The 21,494-nt window shown below is 46.0% G+C and overlaps 1 protein-coding gene across 9 annotated transcripts in view; it reads left to right on the top strand.

Moving 5' to 3' along the window:
• LOC109437220 (uncharacterized) overlaps nucleotides 1-21,494 on the top strand; it is a 235,906-nt gene that overhangs the window by 197,040 nt on the left and 17,372 nt on the right. For 5 of the 9 annotated variants that reach the window (XR_012497367.2, XR_012497364.2, XR_012497363.2 and 2 more), the window contains one exon: nucleotides 4,874-5,897. The exons of the other annotated variants lie outside the window; for them this stretch is intronic. Coding sequence is in view for 2 of the 5 variants with exons in the window: in XM_088791412.1 (XP_088647538.1) it covers nucleotides 4,874-4,922 (49 nt within the window). In the remaining 3 variants the exon portion in view is untranslated. Of the gene's footprint in view, nucleotides 1-4,873; nucleotides 5,898-21,494 lie in introns of those variants that run through there. 9 annotated transcript variants of the gene reach the window in all.

The following is a 21,494-nucleotide window of genomic DNA, read 5'->3' as shown; positions in this document are numbered from 1 at the left end:
AGGATTGGGTGGTGAGCATATTAGCTTGGATGGGCCTAGGGGTGGGGGACTTAGGGTGAGAAGGGGCTGGTATAGCTGATGGTTAAGGTAGTAGGTCAGATGTGAATTTTATAAGCTAGAAATTAAGGAGCCCCTGAGGATCATTAGAAGGGAAGAAATAAAATCCAAACAGAGTGTGAAATGCTTTGCAAGGTTTTGTGTAGAATGAGGACTAGTTGGAGAGACTGACAACAGGCATGGGGGTGAACACCTTGGGATTTAGCACTATCCTGTTCTGACTTGGAATTCCAGGTGCTGGCTGTGGAACCCGGAATTCTCTGGATGGCTGTGGGGCTTTAGGACCTTCCACACATTCTGACGCCAGCCCTGAGGCCAGGTTGGGCTGCGTTCTGGAACTTGGCAGCATGGATGACTCCACAGCTCATTGGCCCAGCCCATGGTGCCTTTCTGCCCAACCAGGACCCAGCCTTCCCGCTATAGGATGCCAGTTCAGTGCTGAATACTGCCTAGGCTCCAGGAAAAATGTTGCTGCTCAGGCATGATGCCCTGCGGCTCCTTCTGCTCTGCTCTGGGGTGATTGATGGCTGCGGGTAGGTGGGGGAGCAGCCTTCCCTCCCCTAGCCCAGTTCAGATGGTTGGAGAGGTTGGGAAACAGGTTCCCAGAGTAGCCAAAGGGGGGGTGGTAGGAGTGGTAGGGAAGAGGGGGTGGTAGGAGTGGTAGGGAAGTGACCCAAATGATCCAGAGGGTGGCTCTAGATGGAGTGATTGGTTCAAGGGGCCAAGAGATGGCTGTAAAGGACCATACAGTTAGCTCAATACTGGATTCTTCTCAGTAGGAAGAAAGTAACATTTTTCTGCCTAATTTCTTGGTTTCTCAAGGCCACCCTGGACTAGGACCTGAAAGACCCATAATGACTGGGGAGTGAGGGCTTGCTATTGTCTTTAAGGAGAAAGTGAGGCTCACAGAAGGAGGTGGTTTATCCTTAAAAAGGTCTATCTACTCTGTGAGTCCCATTGCGATGTGTCTTCTCTCAGCTCTTCTCTCCGGGCTCCTGAAGTGTGAGGGTAGAAGGCGGTTTCTTCTATTTGCTTCTCTCTTTGCCAGGCCTTCCTGGGGAATTTTAAATGGACAAGTCCTATTCTCAGGATTGGAGGTGGAGGGAACCCAAGAGCTATAGGCACCTGTAAAACCAATTTAAAAATCAGTCTAGCCAACCAGCCCCCAAAGGAACCAAAGAGAGCTGTAGAGTAACTCAAAAGCAGACACTAATGGAGGAGAAAAGAAATGTAGTTACATATTCATCAGCTTTTAAATATTCATGAAGACTGTAAAGCAGATTAATTTTCATGCCTCATTTCTCCTGTGGTTCCTGCTGTCCATATTTTACCGTAGCAGCTGAAGAAAAGGCAACTATGGATCGCTTGGCGACTGCCCTCACCATCACTTAAGGAGCAGCGTGCACGTGTGTGCATGTATGCGCCTGTGTCTGTGCGTGTGCATGTATGAAATGTGTGAGGCGAGGGAACAGGAGAGCAGTCATTGTGGAGGAGAAGGTGCTTGTCTCCTGAGGGACTGGTCTCCTTGGTGAGGTCAGGATGGCATGAGGATAGCAGGGTGCAGCAGCATGACAATGTAGGGAGGGCCTAGAGGTGTCTGAGAGGGGAGCACGTAGGAGATTCTGGGGACATCGAGTTAATTTCTGGCCTCCCCAGGTTGAAGACAGAAAAGGAACTTCACCAGAGTCAGCAAGAGTTTCACGCACACTCCCCTAAACTAACTGTGAGGCGAATGATTGGATGAGGGGAGAGCAGGGGAGAGGGCACTCGGGGAGGGAGTGAAGAAAGTATGGGAGAAACAGAAGGGCAAAGAAGAGGAGAGCACTGATAAGGGGCAGAAACAGGGTAGAGAGGAAGAAATGAAAGGGTGATCAGAGACCCCATCTGTTCCAGGTGGAGAGCATTAGAAAACAGGACATAAGATAAAAGCAGTGAAGATGGAAGCTAGATATCTGGAAGGACTTTCAGATTCTAGGGCTATTGGACTTTATCTTTATAGGGAACGGGAGAAATATCCCCCTGAGTCATACACCACTGTGAGGCAGTGTGAGGGGCATCAGAAAACAAAGCTGCACCAGGGACTGTTGGGGAAGCATAGTCAACAAATGTCCTGGTCAGAGGGGCAAGGCAATGTTAGGGGAGACTCAGTGTCAACTGCGGGGTACAGAGGTGGGTCATCCCAGAGCCAGGGGAGCAAATATCATTGTCCAGAGTCATGAATGAGAACCAAAGAGCCTGTGAAGTAACAGATGATAGGCCCTGGTGGGCAGGTTACTGTGGCAGCTTTTTCTTGGAGGTCTTACAGTGCAATGATCCAATCTGATTCTTGGAATAAGAGAAGGGACCAGCTGGCCTCTGAAGGGCCCTTCCTGGTTTGCTAGCTCCTGTCCCCTTCTGTGGAGGCAGAGGGGATTCTGTAGAGTAGTGTCATCAAGGTGCCCTCTGGTGACCTTTGGGCATCACTAGGCAAGACCTTATCAGTGAGTCCCTTCCCCAGTTTCATTCCTTTCATACTGTCTTGGATCTCTCCACTGAATTCCTAACTCGTGTCCAACTGCCTACTAGGTATTTCCATTTGGACATCTAGTAGACATCTCCAAACTAACATGCTCACAATCAAACTGATCCCCCCCCCCCCCCCCCAGTCCACAGATCTGTTGGCTTGCTTGCCACCTTCCCTCTAGCGATCAAGGACAATCCCATCCATCAGCTGCTGGGGACAAAAACCATAGGAGTCACCCTTAATCCTCTGTTTCTTAGTCCTTCAATGAAACAGCCAGAATCTTCTGAATTCGCTTCTCACTACCTCTGTGGCCACCACCCAGGTGCAAACCCTTATCTTCTCTTATCTCAATGATCACAGTAACTGCTATCCTGTGGCCTACAAGGTTCTTCACAGCCTGGCCCCTGCCCCTTTATCTCCCTGCCCCTCTCTCTCTCTAACATGCAGCTCCTAGCCACACTCGTCGCATTGCTGTTTCCTGAGCAAGTCAGGCCTGCTCCTACCTCAGGGCCTTGCATCTGCTGCTCCATCCTTCACTTCCTCCAGGACTTTGCTCAGTTTACCTTCTCAGTGAGGCATTCCCTGAGTACCCTATTTAAAATACTGCTCATTTCCCAGCTCTCATTCTTCCCCCATCTTCTCTATCTCCCGGCTCTATTTTTCCCATAGCATGTTCAATTTCTCACGTAACACATAATTATTTATGTTTGTTATATTATTTATTGTATACCCTCCACACACTGGAATATTAGCTCCATCAGAGCAGAGATTTTGTCCGTTTAGTTCAGTGCTTTATCCCCAGCACCTAGAGCAGGGACTGGCACACCTGGAAATCCCATAGATCTCCCCCATAAATAGTTATCAAACAGGAAGCTTCCCCTTCTGTCCATGAAAGATGAGCTGCTATAGTAATTGCCCACCTGCTGAAAACAACTGAAAACTGGACAACATACGCATATATGAAACAAGTACTTTCAGCCAGTGGATAGCAGGTAGCACAGGATGGCGGTCCCTGCAGTAATGGAAACAACCCCACTGTTGCATCAGTTTACTGCCTGGAGAAAGTTTCCAGGCCAAACAGAGCCTGGGAAATGGGTTGAGAAGACACATATTGAGGCTGAGGAGACTAGAATTTGAGAGGAAGAATACTGGAGAAGAGGAAGCTGCACATAAAGAGTTCTGGAACTCTGTAGAAGGGTCCTTGAAACTGGCTGAACACTGATCTAGGCATAACTGTGGTGAAACACCAAAAGGTTATGGAAAGAACTGCCAGAAAGCAGAAGACTGAACAATTCCTGGAGCTCCTACAGGGCTAGGAATAGTTCAGATTCCCACCAGCAAGAGTAGGGAGAGCTTGTAGTACACGGTGCACTGGATAGAGTCCTCAGAAAGATGCTACTATACTCTAAGACCAAAGGCTGCCTTGGACCCATTCTAATAGAGCTTCAAAGCAAGCCTTAAAAGGATAAAGGTGATAGTAACTGAGAGCCAGAACAAAGGCCAGCACTATTTATTTATTTATTTAAGATTTTTTTATTAAAAAATATCGCTAACATACAACATTTTATCAGTTTTAGGTGTACACCATAGCTGTTCAACATTTATATACCTAAAGAAGTGATCACCATAAGTCCAGCAACCCTCTGACACCGTACCACACTATCACAATATTATTAACTATATTCCCTATGCTGTACATTATATCCCCATGACTTATTTGTTTTATTCCTGGAAATTTGGACCTCTTATTCCCCTTCACCTTCCCCCCCACCTTTTAATTTTTTCAATTACAGCTAACATTCAATATTATTTTGTGTTAATTTCAGGTGTACAGCATAGTGGTTAGACATTTGTATAATTCAAGAAGTAATCCCCCTGACTAGTCTAGTACCCACCTGGCATCATACATACATACATACATACATACATACATACATACATGTCACACATCACTTCTGGTACGGCAATTTCTGTCAAATAAAAATATTATGGTGTGTCCTCATCCACCTTATTCACCGATCTGGCTCTGTGCGACTTCTGGCTCTTCCCCAAAGTCAAAATGACCATGAAAGGTAAATGTTTTGAATTGATTCAGGACATCAAGGCAGCCACGGCAGTGCTACTAAAGACACTCATGAAAGAGGACTTCCAGAACTCATTAAGAAAGTAGCAAGAATGATGGGATAAGTGTGTTCGAAGAGAGGGGGAGTATTTTAAGGGGGGTTAATGGCAATGTGTCTTTTACTGTAATATTTTTTTTTAAAAATTTAAACATTCACTGTATTTTTTTTTATCACGCCTTGTACAACCAAGATTAGCCTACCCAGCAAAGCTACATCATTTAAAACCAGAGGACAGATAAAGAGCTTCCCAGGCAAGAAAAGCTGCAGGAGTTCATCACCACCAAACCAGTATTATAAGGAATCTTAGAGGGACTTCTTGAAGACGAAAAAAATATATATATGAATAATAAAATGGCAAAAACTACGTACCTATCAACAATTACTTTCAATGTAAATGGATTAAATGCTCCAGTCAAAAGATAAGGAAGATGAATGGATAAGAAAACAAGACCCTTACCTATGCTGCCTACAAGAGACTCACTTCAGATTCAAAGACACACACAGATTGAAAGTAAAGGGATGAAAAAAGATATTTCATGAAAATGGAAACATACAAACAAAAAGCTGGGGTAGCACTACTTGTGCCAGACAAAATAGACTTTAAAACAAAGACTATAACAAGAAACAAAGAAGGACCTAGTAACCCCACTTCTGGGTATTTATCCAAAGAAACTCAAAAAATGTTGTTTTGAGTGGACACGTGCATCCATATGTTCATTGCAGCGTTGTTTACCTAAACCAAGGCAGCCTGGGTGTCCCTGAAGGGATGGATGGATAAAGAAGAGGTGGTGCATACATACAATGGAATATTACTCAGCTGTAAAAAAGAATGAAGTCTTGCCATCTGCAACAACATGGATGGACCCAGAGGGTATTGTGCTGAATGTAGTAAGTCAGAGAAAGACAAATGTCATATGATTTCACTTATAAGTGGACTCTAAAGAGCAAAAAAAAAAAAAAGAAAGAAACAGAAATAAATTCATAGATACAAAGAACATTCTTATGGTTCCAGATGGAAGGGGGATTAAGGGTAGGTGAAAAGGGGAAGCGATTAAGAAGTACAAATTGGTTGTTATGAAGTAGTCATGGGGATGTGGGGTATAGGGTAAGGAATATGGTCAATAAAATTGTAACAACTACATGTACAAAGATGAAAATAGAATATCTGAAGTTAAAAATATTGTGAAACAAATAAACGATTTTATTTCTGCTGCTGCTGCTACCAAAACCACATGGAAGGTGGGGGACTTTTTTTTTGCCCTTAAAGCTTATTCTCCCAGTAGCCAGCCAGCACTTCCCCCTCCTGTGAAAGCATTACATTCTGAGTTCCCAAGGACTCTAGAGAACCAGGCCTCCTTTCTATTTGTTCCCCAAATGTGATCTGGATTTCAGATAGCAAGCAACAGATTTTCTGAGTCTCATTTCAATTGGTGATTCCTGAACCCCTCTTGTGTCCTGTGATCCTGTCCAGCTCCATAGTGAACCCTCCTCTCCATCAGTCTCCATTTATCCAAAAGGAGTTATGGAGCTCTTGCCATGGGACAATGAGCAAGACCTGGCTCTAAGCATGTTGGCCCAGTGCAAGGAGGAAAGTGATAAGGTTCATGAGATCAGGGTGGATAAACTATGAGAGAGAGAAAACTTCATTTGGAGGTCAGTATAGGCTTCGCAAAAGAGGTGATATTTCTGCTGGGGTTTGAAGGATGGATAAGGTTTGGGCTGGTGGGAATAAAGGGACAGGCATTCTAGGCAAAGCTGGGTGTCATCATGAATTCCCTCACTTCTTGTTTTCTCTTTCTGAATCCACAAGTTCTCCCCTTCTCTCAGGATTCTAGTCAACTCTTGGACAGGGCTCTGCTGTCAGGAGTGAGTCCTGCAGGCTCCAGGCACCCAGGTTCTTTCCAGCAAACCAGCGACAGCAGTGCGGGCAGCCTCACAACTCAATTACCCTTCATTTCCTTGGGCTCCAACCAGATGGAACAGAACCCCAAATGGGCAGTTTGTGCTAAGATTGTTTCCAGGACAGATTCAAAGCCCGGTTCAGGGGAGCAGGTTTGAACCAAGACTGGATGACTCAATCTCTCAGGCCCTCAGCCCTCTTTCAGCTGCTCCCAGATCTCCAAATTAGTATTGATTGCTACCATGAGGAACTCTGCTTGGTTTGGGGCATCTGAGCATCTCATTTGTCATCTCATCTTATCCCCTCTCCCCTTCCTCTGTTTTGGGTGCAATATGATCAGCTCCTAAAAAGGACACAGTTTTTCATGGGCTGCTTCCTACATATCACCTGACCTTCAGGATCACTCTGGGACATGGTGGGTGTGTGCAAATTGACAGGGCTGGGAGAGTGGTGCAGGTGCCCCCTCCTTCAGGCATGTTTGGTATAGATAAGGAAGAGCTTATTAGTGACAATGATGTCACTGCACAAAGCCAAGGCTGGAAGATCAGGAGTGGGGTTTCCACAAGGTGGGAGGTTTGAGTGAGGTGCACGGGAGTGCACACATGGGCTACGAGGTGACGTGTGTGTCCCTCCTGCCTCCTACTTTCTGGTCTACCACCTCCCCTGAAATGGCTTCCACATGTCACCAAGGCCAGATGTTCCTCCTCCACACCAGAGCGGAGAGGTTGTGTCTGCAGTGTGGTTTCCAGGGAGTCTGGATGACCTCTCAGTGCTCCAGGACTCCCACCACTTGTAACCTCAAGGCCTAAGCTAGGGCAGCACTGCCTGTGGCCCTGGATGTCAGGTGAGCCCAGTCGGGGAGTTGTCAGAAGAGGGCACTGTAGAGGGGTGGCTGTGAGTCCTGACTTTGGTGCTGGATGAAGCTGGGCCTGAATTTGATCTCTGCGTGCTCCAGACAAGTTACTTGACCTCCAATCCTCAGTTTCTTTATCTTATCTGTAAAATGGAGATAATTGCACCCCCACCTTCCAGCAGGGGCATGTGGAGCACTGAGTACGTAGCAGGTGTTATTGTTATCATGTAGTTGTAGTTGATGATGATAGACTTGCTGAGAGCATGGAGGCTGCACTCCCACAGCCCTGTCCTGACTCCCCTCTGCCTCACGCTTCCTGCTTCCCTCCAGCTGCTTGTATTAAGTCCCAAAGTCCTGACCTTTGTTCTGGATCCTGGTCTGACAGCCCCCAGAGGGACCCATGCATCCTTAATTACAATTCTTTTGCTTGGTAAAGCCATTAACACCTAATGTCCCATATCATTGCTGGTTCTCTGCCTAGGACATATTGCTCCTGGGGGCTGCTCCGCCACCCAGGGCAACTCCATCTGGTCAGGAATGGCCAATGAAGGGGCGGGGGAGGGGCAGGGGGCGGGGCAGAGCTATGACTTTCCAGTGATGCAATAGTTACAGTTTGCTTACAAATAATTTAATATCAAAGGGTGAAATCCTCCGTGACTCTATTGCTGGTCCTTTCTACCTTTCTATGTCCCCCTGGAAACCACAGAGGTATCTCTGATCTCTAACACCCATCTCCTTAGAGCAGAACAGGCCCCTGAAGCCAGGGAGAAACCGAGGTTTCCCCTGCCTCCTCCTGACTTGGCTCCGATGACTGTGTGGAATTTTTAAAGTAGGGCCCAGCAAATGTCAAGGCTGGGGAGGGTAATCTTGGAGGAAGACTTGCAACCCAGTGAAGACCTGGACCAAGGGAGAACTTATCTCAGGTGCCCGAGTTCCCATGCCCTGGGTTCCAAGGCAGGGCACCCTCTTTTGAGCCAGCACCTGTGGGGATCCTCTGCCCTGCCTCAGCATCCAGGGGACCAAGGGGCAGCTTCCTCAGGACTTCCTTCCATGACTGGCCTGTGGACAGCTTTGGCAACCCGAGCACGGGGCAGACAGTAAATGGGCAGCTCCGCTGGCTTGCCCAGTCGAGTTCAGAACAATAGATTTTGTTCAAACAGGCACCCCTGCCCTTGAGAACGAGCTCAGAGAGAGGCCAGGGGAGGACGGGCCTCCCAGCTGTAATCCTTGTCTCCCTCCGCCCGTCCTCCTGGCCAGGTTCCTGCCACCACCAACCCTAGGCCCCAGAGCATGTGTCCCAGCCCTTTGCTGGTTCCTCTCAGCACCACTGGCATCTGTGGGCATTTTCACAGAAGATGTCCATAAACACTGAGGGAGAACAAAGGGAAGTCAGTACAGAAAATACAGCAGGAAAATAGTCACGTTTCGAAAGAACACGTTTTCCAGCCTCAGATGACCACCCTGGAGGCCAAGAAGCTGGCCTGCCTTCTCAGCAGACCCCAGGCCAGGCTCCAACCCTCAAAGACTGGCCTGCTGCTGCGCAGCAGAACTCCTGCTGTTCGGGGCCAGGCTGAGTCCCTCTGCACTCAGTTCTCGTTTCCCACTTGAAGATTTGCCTTGGCCACAACTGGCCATCTGAGCTGCAGTATCTAACACACTAAATGACTCCCCACTCAGCTTTGAGTACCTTGAGAACATTTGCTGAGACAGGTAAGTCCCTATCTCTACCTCCAGGCCCATCCACTGCATACCCTCCACCCCAGCATATTTTCACTGCTGTGATGGACACTTGTGGAGTGACTGTCCGACTCACCATGACCCCAGAAACTTCCTGCTCACACACAGTAGTGGGCACATGGCAGCCATTTGTTCAGTGTGACCCAACCCCCTGGACCGAGGTGATTGTACTAGAACAGACACCTGAGTCAAGCTGGATTAATCAGAACTCTATCTTTGGGTGTTGGAATTAGGGATGTTCTTGGTTTACTCCATGTAGGTTTGGGAACCATTGGTGGCCATCTTGAGTTCTGAGGTCTACTCTGTTGTGCAAGGAGAAGTGAAGGGTGAAATGGCAGGCAGGCAGGAAGTAAACTTCCCCTTTTACTTAAATGCTAGTTTGAGTGAGTTTTCTGTAACTTGTAACCTCTGAGTCTCAGCTGATGCTACCACACTTTAACTGTTACAAGCACAATAGTCGCAGTAGCTGGGCCACAGAGGGCCAAAACTGCGCCCATGCAGGGACCAGTGTGAGGAACTGAGAACCCCTTCGGAAAGGGTGAGAGCGTCAAGAAGCACCTACTTTTCCCAAGCTTTGGGGGTGAAGAGCCTGGGGAACTCATGAATAGGGAAGGAGCACTTTAGAATATTCCTTGCCCCTTAGAGTCAACATTGATGGGTCAGTGAGTTCCATTTTCTTTCTAGCATTCCATCTTTTGGCCAGCGCCAGCCCCACCCTCCTACTCCATGGGGGTGTAATGCACAGGTGGGTCTGAAACCTGAACTGGAGCTCCAGCTCAGCCATGAGATGTATGACCTGAGATGAGTGACTCCACCTTCCTGGACTTTGTTTCCACCCACCAAGAAATGATAACCGTAAGCCCTTTGTACTTTGCGGGGTTCCTTTGAATTTTCCCCTCCCTTCTTCCATCTCTCTCCCTCCACCCATCTTTTCCTGCTTAGCTCTTGCCACCCCAGCAAGCCTTCTCCTTCTGACTCCACCCAGTTCAGCACATTTTAGTGCTCTTCCTATAGTTCAGGGCCCTGTTGTGTTGGGCACTGGCAGGTATGGTTTCTTTGATCCTATTTGTGGTTGGGATGCTAAATCAGTCTCCCCCATCAGACTGCGACTCAACAAGGGCAGGGATCCTGTCTCGCCTTCTCCCTCCAGACCCCTGAACCTGCATGCAACAGGGCAGAGCCCAGAGAGGGTGCCTGGAGGCAGCCTGCCCTGCCAGCTAGCTCCTTGACTTATCCATCTGCCTTTTCCCTTCCACTCTCTTGACAGGAGCCAGTCCAGAGCCTATTTTCTTAACTAAGTCAGAGATAGGGGTTCCCCCACCTCTCTAAAAAGCCAGCTTTTGCTATGGGAAAGTGCATTTCTGGCTATTTCTTTTCCACATGCCCTCCTTCCTCACCCCTTCACCCTTCTCTCTGTAGGGGAGTCAGTACGCCCCACCAGAGCCAGCCACCATGAGCCGTGCAGCTGGCTCCTTCCCTTCCTCTCCCACTCCCTCCCACACACCTGAGCATTGCTTTCCCTCCTATCACTGCCCTCCATAGCCCCCCCCCCCCCACACACACACATAAACCCAGCCTCTCCCAGCCTTTCTGTTCCCATTCTGACTTGTCTCCCCCAAGCAGCTGGGAGCAGGGTGCCTTTGATTTCTCTATTCAGTCAGAGATGTAGCAATTTTCTGCTCTCCTGTAATGAGGGGAATTTTAAGCAAACTCCCAGGCAAATGATTACAGCAGGTTCAATTCCAGCTCCTTTGATCGGGGAAGAATGAGGATGTTGTTGAAATATTCTGCAACCTGCTGGCAAGACAGGCTCTGGGGGTGGAAGTCTGGCTCTTGGCCGCTCCCCCCTGTAGGGCACTGGACTTTGCCTTGGCATCTGAGTGTCCCTGGGCACCGGGGTCTTCCCAAATAAGGAGTGGGTTCAAATCCGCTTCGCTAAGTGCTATGTTGGACATGGCTTCTCTGGCTTTGGGCCAATATCTAGGCTCAAAGCCAGGGTTGGGTCTGGTGACTTGGGTGGGAAGTCACATAGGGCAGTCTCCTAGGATTGCTGTGAATGGTTGTGCAGTCAGTACACTGTTCTGTCTAGGGGACATCATTCCCACTGTACCTTATGTGAACGGGACCTCTTAGGGTTGTGCAGAGTACAACCTGCACAACACACTTGGGAGCTTGAACTTGCCTCTAGGAAGCTTGAATGACTCCAATTTCTAAAATGTCAAAGAAAGAGGCACCGTCTTAGAGTTGAAAGGAACTATTTCTTTCTTTCATTTCTCTGAGTCCTTTGTGCCTGACAAAGGCAATGAGGAATAACAAGAAGAGCATGGTCTTTGGAGCAGCTTGACTAGAGAATGAATTCCAGTTCAGCTATTTCCTGGCTGTGTGACCTCAAGTTAGTTAGTGAACCTCTCTGAACTTTAATATTTATCTTAAAGGATTATTTTGAGAATTAAATAAGATGGGGACTAAAACAATGCTTTGTTCATAATAGATGCTCAGTAAATATAATTCTCCTTCTCATTTCCTTGCCACTTCACACATTTTAAACATCATCACCCTCTAGGGCAAACCTTATTCTCTTCTGTTAGCCCCTTCCATCCCTGTGTACCCCCAAAACTGTTGCAGAGAGCAGACCGGGTATATTGATAGACTATTATTGTCTCTAGCATTCCTGAGCAATGGGCCTGTCTTTTTCATAGGTTAATTAGGTCATGTTTCAAGAAAATTATGGCAGTATATTCCTGCATTAATTAAGTGGCTTTAAACCATCTTCACAATGCAGCTCCATGAATCATAATTAAGCCTCACCACCTCTGTGGTAAGTGCCTCTGCCAGCCACAGGGACAGTGTGTGGCCTGCTCTGCCCACTCTCAGTCCCTGGAGAGAATGCCCTGGATCTGTGGGTTTGAAAAGGATTTATTTTCTTGGAGTCATGTCAGAATGATTCCCAGTGAATATTGGATGAGGTTTTGCACTGTTCCCCTTTTGTTTTCACAAGGAGAGAGCAGAAAAGAAGTACAGTGTTGATATAGGTTTATCCTCTTCTCCTCCCTGCTCTGTTGAGTGGATTTGCATAGATTCCCAGGGGATACAGGTGAGACAGGTAATGCCTGTGGGTGCATGTGTCGGTCAGTTGTGAGTGTGTGTGAGAACATGTGTAGTATAGCTGTTGTTCAATAGGGACCTATGTCTGACATTAGACAGCTCAGTTCCTGGTTACCTGTGAAAGAAAGCAAATGCACCAGAAAAACACCTGTTTGACTGGGTGGATATACCTTCTCAGTCCTCCGTGTTTTATTCTTGATGTACCTTGCAAGTGAAGCTGCTCACACATCAATGGTAGTCACCCTTTTGGCTATTGTCAGGACTAGCTTGAGTCACTGAAACTGTCGTCAGAAGATCCATTTTTGAATCTTGGCTCTATCATTTGCTGACAGAGCTGGCCTCCTGACCCTCAGCATTATTATCTGGAGAATGAAAACTATACCAACTGTCCTTGGACTGTCCTAGGATTGCTAAGAAAATTGAATAAGACAATAGGAAGGTACTAATGACCCATGTGAGAAAGTAGCAAGTTCTGAGCTGTTCTTCCAGCCATGGAGAAGGGTACATGGGATAGACCCCACACTCACTTCCAGGGGTCCCCGGAACAAAGGCACCTAGTTGATGGCTCTTGGGTCTGGTGTGTTCCATCCATGTTCACAGAGGCCGCAGAGGTCCCTGGGGGGCCAGGATCCAGGAGCACATGTCTAGTAGCACCAAATATTCACCACTGGGGCCTCGGAAATACACGATTTCTCCTGTATGAGGGAAAATATGGAATATCCTATCAGCTCCTACCATAGGAGCTTGAAGAGGTCGCCATGGGTCATGGTGGCAAGTGGAGAACGGAAACAAGATACCCAGAAAAGGTTTATAATAAACCTTCTGGGACTCTCGAAAGCCTGGCCTCTCTGGTTCTTCTCTTTCTGTCTCCCTGACCTCACACTATACCATCTCCCCACATCGCTTTCTGTGGTCCTGCCTGTCCCATCCCAGGCATTCCCAGAGTGAGCTGTTCAAGCAGCAAAGGGGAAATGGGGAGACTTGTCCTCTTTCTCTAACTCTCTCTGTGGAGAGATGGCCCCAGGCATTTTGAGTAAGACATAAGTCAAATAAGGACAGGTGACAGACTATACCCCAACATCTTCTGTGGAAGCTGGGAGACACTCAGCTGTCCTCAGCAAGAAGACAGGGAACTGAGGAGATGGGAAGGAGGCAGTGTTAATTTAACCTGGTTGTTACACACAAAGCCCCCAGCTCCTCAGACAAGAGAAGGCACAGATAAGCCCAGATGGAAAATTGACAGCGAGCAAGGAGGCCCTGGCCTACTGCTTATTGCTCTGGCCTGTGGATTATGGTTCTGGTAAAACAGGGAGGTAAGAACTCAAGGAGGCTTCTTGAAAACATGACCTACAGGTAAAATGGAGAACAGGGAGAACCCTTGTTCTCCCTGACAAGGGAAAGCCTGTCCTGGGCTAGCAGGAAGATGAGAGCTCAGGGGAGGCATCCAGTTACACTTATATGGAAAAGAGTGGTTTCCTCAGTAGAGATGCAGGTCAGATCCAAGGTGAACTCCTTACTATTTGTGTTGAGGGAAGGAAGAGAGGGTGGAGCAGCATGCAGAGGCCCAGCGCATTGCAGCGTGAGTGGGCCGGGCTCTGTGGAGCTGGGTGGCCACACAGCTTTGCTGGCAGCATGAACAAAAACTGTTGGGGGGGCCTCAGATGAGGAGGAGAACCTCTGCTGGAGCAGGTGGCTGGCCAGGGCGTAGGGAGATTACTGGATAAGGATGGGGTCAGCAGATAATGGGGGAGGACAGAACTTCAAGGAAACAGAGTCTGGAGACATGGGGGACTAGCCTAAGGAGACAGCTGCCTGGGCAGGTGGCACTCACACTGACTTCTTGTCAGGAAGGCTTGCACAATGGATATTTAAACACTGAATGCATGCCCACATGTGAATGCACATCTGTGCATGCATGCAAACACACATACATTAATGTGAGGTAGTAGAGGATAGTTCTGGCTAGACCACCAATTTAAGATTGCAGTGTAGCTTTTGCTATATAACTTTATCTTGCTGAGCCTCAGTTTCCTCATCGACACAATGGGAATTAACAGTCCCTTCCCTGCTTACTTCAAAGAGCTGTCATGGTTATGAGACAGGAGAAAAGATGGGGAAGCCCTGTGCAGACTATAAACTCTGCTCCAGTGGTGAGGCCCATTGAGGGTTATTGTTGTGTTGTCCTACCCAAGCTTCTCCTGACCAGGAAGCTCTAGCGCTGTGGGGAGGGAGATGAGTGGGCACTACTTCTCTCCTCTCTCCTCTCTTCCTCTTTTCAGAGCCAACTGTGGTGGGGAAGGAGCTCAGTGCTCCTCTGTAGTGCTACATCTACAAGGGGACCTGGTTCCTGGGCACTGCCAGATGAGAGGTGATGACCAGAGCTTATCCCAACTCTCCTAGTTTGTTTCTACCTGCTTTCTCTGGGCTGGGGTGGGGTGGGGTGATTTGTCTCGTGTGTATTGAGTTTGCAGAAGTGGGGAGAGGATCAAATTAATCCTGTACAAGATCGTGCTCCTCTGATTCCCTCCAGCCCAGCACTCCCTAACCCACACTCTAACTCAGGGATAGGGTGCTGGCCTTCTCTGTCTGAAGGGGAATGGGGGACAAGAGCAGGAAAAGCTCTGAAAACCCAGAAGCTCCCAGCCCAGAGAAAGTGGGTAGAAACAAACTAGGAGAGTTGGGATAAGCTCTGGTCATCACCTCTCAGCTGGCAGTACCCAGGAACCAGGTCCCCTTGTAGATGTAGCACTAGAGGGACCAGTGGACTCAGGTTCGGGGGGTGATTTGCCTCGTGTGTATTGGTTTGCAGAATTGGGGAGAGGATCAAATTAATCCTGTACAAGATTGTAGACGGAAGGAGCCGTAGATAGTGATGGGCTTGAAATTTCTCCCTAGGTTCCCAATGGAGTCCCTGTCCCTACCCCGTGTTGTAGGAGGGAGGGAAATGGGGAAGGGCAGAGAGAAAAGCCCCAGCCTGTCTTCCCTTTCAGGGGGCATGCTGTTCACTGGCGTCCTGAGGGGCACCTGGCATGCCTCCAAGCTCCAGATCCCTCATCCTTCTGGGCCAATGCCCAGACGCAGTCTGTGAAAGCTGAGCTTTATCAAGAAGGAGAGAGGCAGAGAGAAGGGTGAGAAAAGGGTTTCATACTTTTTGAGAACATGGGGACTCTGGACTCACACAGACTTAGATTCAAATCCTGATTCCACCACATTCCAGCTATGCCACTTAAGCTCCTTTAGTTTCTTACCTGTAAATAAGGATAAAAATAATACCTACATTATATGGTTGTTGTGTAAATTAAATAAGATAATACATATAAAATGCTAAGCAAAATACCTGGCACGTGATAAACCCTGAGTAATCATTAACTGTGACTCTCCTAGTATTAGTAGTTCTCTCCTGTTTGCTACTGCAGCTTAGCCTGGTCTATCCTGACTAATTTCCAGTAGTGGTAAATGCTACATATGAAGAAATTAAACAGCATAAAATAGAGTGACCAGAGGGCTGACTTTAGATAGAGTGGTCAGGAATGGTCTCTTTGAGGAGGTAACATTTGAACCGAGACTTGAATGATGAGAAAAAGTCAACAAGGCAAACGTCGGCAGGGACAGGGAAGGTAGAAGAGAAGGGCATTTCAGGTTCAGAGACCAGCAAGCAGAAAAGCCTTGCAAGGGGGGCACATTTGGCGTCTTCACGGTGCTAGGAGAAGTCCTGAGTGACTGAAGCATAATGAGCGAGGAGGAGAGTGATGAGTGCATTGGAGGACCCAGTGCCTCCAGGACCCAGGACAGAGCTGGGCACAGAGTAGAAAAGGAATACATGTTTTGAATGAGTGAATGACTGAATGGTCCTGGGAACTGGGGTCCTGGAAATGGACTTTCCCCACCTTCCTGACTTCCTCACCTGCAGTAGCAGAGGGACCAGCTGGAAGGGAGACTTGGCTCCGAGGAACATTCGTTTCAACTAAATCCAACGCTGTGGAGCATAAGAGGATAAAAAAAAAAAAGTGTTTAGGGTCTCTTCCAGGGATAGTGTGAGAAACATACATCAGGAGCATTTTTTTTTTTTCAACATTTGGTCTTTTACCCGGTTCCTGACACTAAGGTACTAGATCCCTTGTAATTTCCTAGGTGATAGTCACGTTCTTTGTCCTAATGAAGCAACTCTGAGTTGGCTTTTGGTTGGCTCCTGAATGGGGGCTGGTCACCAGAAAGACCAAGCCATGATGAGAATCTTGGAACTTTCAGCTCCAACCCCCATTTTCTAGAGAGGGGAGAGGGGCTAGAAATGAAGTTTACCAATTATGTCTACATGAGTAAGTTTCCATAAAAAGCCCAATAGTATGGGGTTCAGAGAGCTTCCAGGTTGGTGACACATCCATGTACTGGAAGGGTGATGCACCCCCAAATCCAGGGGGACGGAAGCTCCTGTGCTCGGGACCCTCCCAGACCTCACCTTGTGTATCTCTTCATCTGACTGTTCATCTGTGTCCTTTATCATATTCTTTATAAACTGGTAAATGTAAGTATGTGTTTCCCTGAATTCCGTGAGCCACTCTAGCAAGTTAATTGAAACTGGGGAGGCAGGCGAGGGAACCTCAGTTTGTAGCCAAATAGGACAGAAGTTGGGAGCAACCTGGGGACCTGTTACTTGTGATCAGCATTTGAAGTGGAGGCAGTTTCATGGGACTGAGCCCTTAACCTGTAGGATCTGACACCGTCTCCAGGTAGTGTCAGAATTGAATTATATTGTGACACTCAGGTGGTGTCACAGAGAAGTGCTTGGTGGGGGGAAAATCCATATATCTGGTGTCAAAAGTGTTGTCAATGAGGTAGATGTGTGACATAAAGAAGAAACACTGGAGGGAAAACTGAGTTTCTCCAATTCAGATAGGAAGAAAGATGATGAGAAAATTAAAAGACACAAAGAATAGGAAAACAAGCACAAATTGGTGTCTATCATGAGTCTGTGAAGAAGGTAAAAGAGTAAATAGAAAGGAGAAAATCTTGGAAGAAACAGTGACAACTTTCTCCAGAATTAATGGGACATATAAGCCTTCAAACAGAAAGGATTAAGAGAGTACTGAACAACACAGAGAAGGAAAAACACATACTTAGGCACTTAGGTCATATTTCAGTTCTATTTTTAATTTTTTGAGGAACCTCCATACTGTTTTCCATAGTGGCTGCACCAGTTTGCAACCCCACCAACAGTGCATGAGCATTCCCTTTTCTCCACATTCTCGCCAGTACTTGTTTGATGATAAATTGATGATAGCCTTTCTGACAGGTGTGAGGTGATATTTCATCGTGGTTTTAATTTGCATTTCTCTGATGATTAGTGATGTTGATCATCTTTTCATATGTCTATTGGCCATTTGTATGTCCTCTTTGGAGAAATGCGTGTTCAGGTCCTCTGCCCATTAAAAAAAATTTTTTTATTATTATTTTAAAAAAAAATTTATTGGGGTGACAATTGTTAGTGAAATTACATAGATTTCAGGTGTACAATTCTGTATTACATCACCTATAAATCACATTGTGTGTTCAGCACCCAGCGTCAGTTCTCCTTCCATCACCATATATTTGATCCCCCTTACCCTCATCTCCCACCCCTCACCCCCTTACCCTCTGGTAACCACTAAACTATTGTCTGTGTCTATGAGGTTTTTTTCTCATTTGTTTGTCTTGTTCTTTTGTTGTTTTTGGTTTATATACCACATATCAGTGAAATCATATGGTTCTCAGCTTTTTCTATCTGACTTATTTTGCTTAGCATCATACTCTCAAGATTCATCCATGTTGTCACAAATGGTCCTATTTCATCTTTTCTTACCGCCGAATAGTATTCCATTGTGTATATATACCACAACTTCTTTATCCATTCATCTATCGAAGGACATGTTGGTTGTTTCCATGTCTTGGCCACCGTAAACAAAGCTGCAATGAACATTGGAGCACATGTGTCTTTATGGATAAATGTTTTCAGATTTTTTGGATAGATACCCAGGAGAGGGATTGCTGGGTCATATGGCAATTGTATTAGTAATTTTTTGAGGAACCGCCACACTGCATTCCATAACGGCTGCACCAGTCTGCATTCCCACCAACAGTGCTTTGCCCATTTTTAAATTGGATTGTTTTTTGGGTGTTGAGTTGTATGAATACTTTGTAAATTTTGGATACTAATCCCTTATCAGATATATCATTGATGAGTATCTTAAACTATTCAGTAGGTTATGTTTTCATTTTGTTGGTGGTTTCCTTTGCTGTGCAAAATCTTTTTAGTTTGATGTAGTCCCACTTGTTTATTTTTTTGTTTTCCTTGCCCAAGGAGATAGCTCAGAAAAAATATTACTAAGAGCAATGTCAGAAAGTTTACTGTCTATGTTTTCTCCTAGGAGTTTTATGGTTTCAGGTCTTACATTAAGCCTTTAATCCATTTTGAGTTAATTCTTGTGTATGACATAAGAAGATGATCCGCTTTCATAGTTTTGCATGTATCTGTTCTGTCTTCCCAACACTATTTATTTATTTATTTATTTATTTATTTATTTATTTATTTCCCCCCTCTTCCTCCTACCCCCAACTCCCCACTCCGGTTCAAGCCGTTGTTTCTCAGTCTAGTTGTGTAGGACACAGCTCCCTGGCCCGTGTTGGTATTATGAGCCTTGCCTCCACCCAGCTGAGGCAGTTGGTCGCCGGTCGTCAGTTGGTCGGCTGCTCACTCACGCTGGCCACTCACGCTGGCCACCGGCCACTCACGCTGGCCACCGGCCACTCCTGGCAGCGCACGGCAGCCCCCGGCAGCTCACGTGACCTCCGGCTGCTCACCGTAGTCCGGCTCCAGGGAGAGCTGTTGTTCCCAATCTTAGATGTAGAGGGCGCAGCTCACTGGCCCATGTGGGAATTGAATCTGCGACCTCGGGTGTTAGGAGCACGGCACTCCAACCACCTGAGCCATCAGGACAGCGCCCCCAACACCATTTATTGACTAGACTACCTTTACCCTACTTTGTCTCCTTTGTCAAATATTAATTGACTGTATAGGCGTGCGTTTATTTCTGGGCCGTCTATTCTGTTCCATTGATCTATGTGTCAGTTTTTATGCCAGTACCGTGCTATTTTGATTTCTATAGCTCTGTAGTATAGTCTGATATCAGGTAGCATGATACCTCCAATTTTGTTCTTTCTTGAGAGTACTGTGACTATTCAGGGTCTTTCATGGTTCCATATAAATTTTAGAATTAGTTGTTCTAGGACTGTGAAAAATGCAATTGGTATTTTCTTTTCCTGGAAATTGAACTTTAAAAAAAATTTCATTTTATTAAAATTTACTGGGGTGACATTGGTTAGTAATATTACATAGGTTTCAAGTGTACAATTCTGTAATACATCATCCATTTATATCACAGTGTGTGTTCACCAACCAGAGTCAGTTCCCTGCCATTGGTATTTTGACAGGGATTGTACTGACTCTCTACACTGCTTTGGGTAAGGTGAACATTTTAATGATGTCAATTCTTCCTATTCATGAGCATGGTATATGCTCTCACTTATTTTTAGGTTCTTCAATTTCCCCCCTAGTGTCTTATTGTTTTGCAAGTATAGGTCTTTTACTTCCTTAGTTAAATTTATTCCTGGGTATTTTATTTATTTTTTGATTCAATTGTAAATGGCATTGTTTTCTTAATTTCTCCTTCTGACTGTTCATTATTGGTGTATAAAAATGCAATGGATTTCTGAATATCCATTTTGTATCCTGCTACTTTAATACATTCATTTATGAGTTCTAATAGTTTTTGGTGGAATTTGGAGGGTTCTCTCTATATAGTATCATGTCACCTGCAAATAATGATAGTTTTATTTCTTCATTTGGATGCCTTTTATTTCTTTTTCTTGTTTGATTGCTGTGGCTAGGACTATGTTGAAAAACACTTGGCATCCTTGTGTGTACCTGTTAAGGAGAACACTTTTAGCTTTTTCCTGTAGAGTATGGTATTAGCTGTGGTTTTGTCGTATATGCCTTTATTATGCTGAGGTATGTTCCCTTTATGCCCACCTTTTTGAGAGTTTTTGTCATAGATGGATGCTGGATTTTGTCAAATGCTTTTTATGCATCTATTTATACAATCATAAGATTTTTATTTTTTACTTTGTTTATGTGGGGTATCACGTTATTTGATTTGTGGATATTGAACATAGATGCAAAAATCCCTCCACAACCTCCGACAGAAGTGCCCTAAGACCCATGCAACCTGTCCACAGAGAAGAAGCCCATCTCCCAGCTCGCTGCGGTGTTCTCAGAGTGTGTTCACACAAGCAAGAGCAGAAACTGCACTGACTTTGTAAAAACTACCAACCACACCCCATAGCACCTCCCCCCCAACCTAGAACTGCATTGCCAGGGTCACTTTGGGCGCCAGGTGGCTGGCTCTGCCTCCACAAGTTGTAGAGGAGAGTTTCTACAGCAGAGGACATCCTGGAGATACCTTGGTGGACTTAAGACAAGACTGGAAATGTCTTTTTTTTATTTTAATATTTTATATATATATATTTCTTTTTATTCCCTTTTCTTTCTTTTTTTTTTAACTTTTTTTAATTATTAATTTCAGGTGCACAAAACAAAGTAATAGTTAGACATTTATCATTTATATCCCTCACACAGTGACAACCCCCCTCCCCCATTCACTACCCCTCTGATGTCACACACAGCCATTACATTTCCACTGTCTCTATTCCTAATGCTGTGCTCTGCTTCATATATATATATATATATATAGTTGTAGTTGTTCAGCTTCAGTTTCAGGTGTACAGTGCAGTGATCAGGCATCTACATCATCCCTGAGGTGGTCTCCCTAATGAGACAAGTGTCCATTGGATAACCTACAAAATCTTTACAACATTATTCATTCCATTCCCCAAATTGACTTTCGTATCCCCGCAGCAATCTTGTGGTTACCCACTGTGCTTTCTAATCCCCTCACCTTCCCCCTTATCCCCACCACCCTCCCATCTAGCAACCCTCAGTTTTTCCTCTATGTCTCTGAGACTGTTTCTAATCAGTTCATTCATTTCTTCTTTTCTTTAGATTCCACAAATAAGTGAGATCATATGGTATTTGTCTTTCTCCATCTCAATTCACTTAGCATAACAGTCTCTAGGTTTATCCATATCATTGCAAATGGTAAGATTTCATTCTTCATTATGGCCGAG

Source organism: Rhinolophus sinicus, chromosome 14 (genome assembly GCF_057876585.1).
Source record: "Rhinolophus sinicus isolate RSI-liver-muscle chromosome 14, RSI-T2T, whole genome shotgun sequence".
Lineage (NCBI taxonomy): Eukaryota > Metazoa > Chordata > Mammalia > Chiroptera > Rhinolophidae > Rhinolophus > Rhinolophus sinicus.
This window is presented reverse-complemented; position numbering and strand designations above follow the sequence as displayed.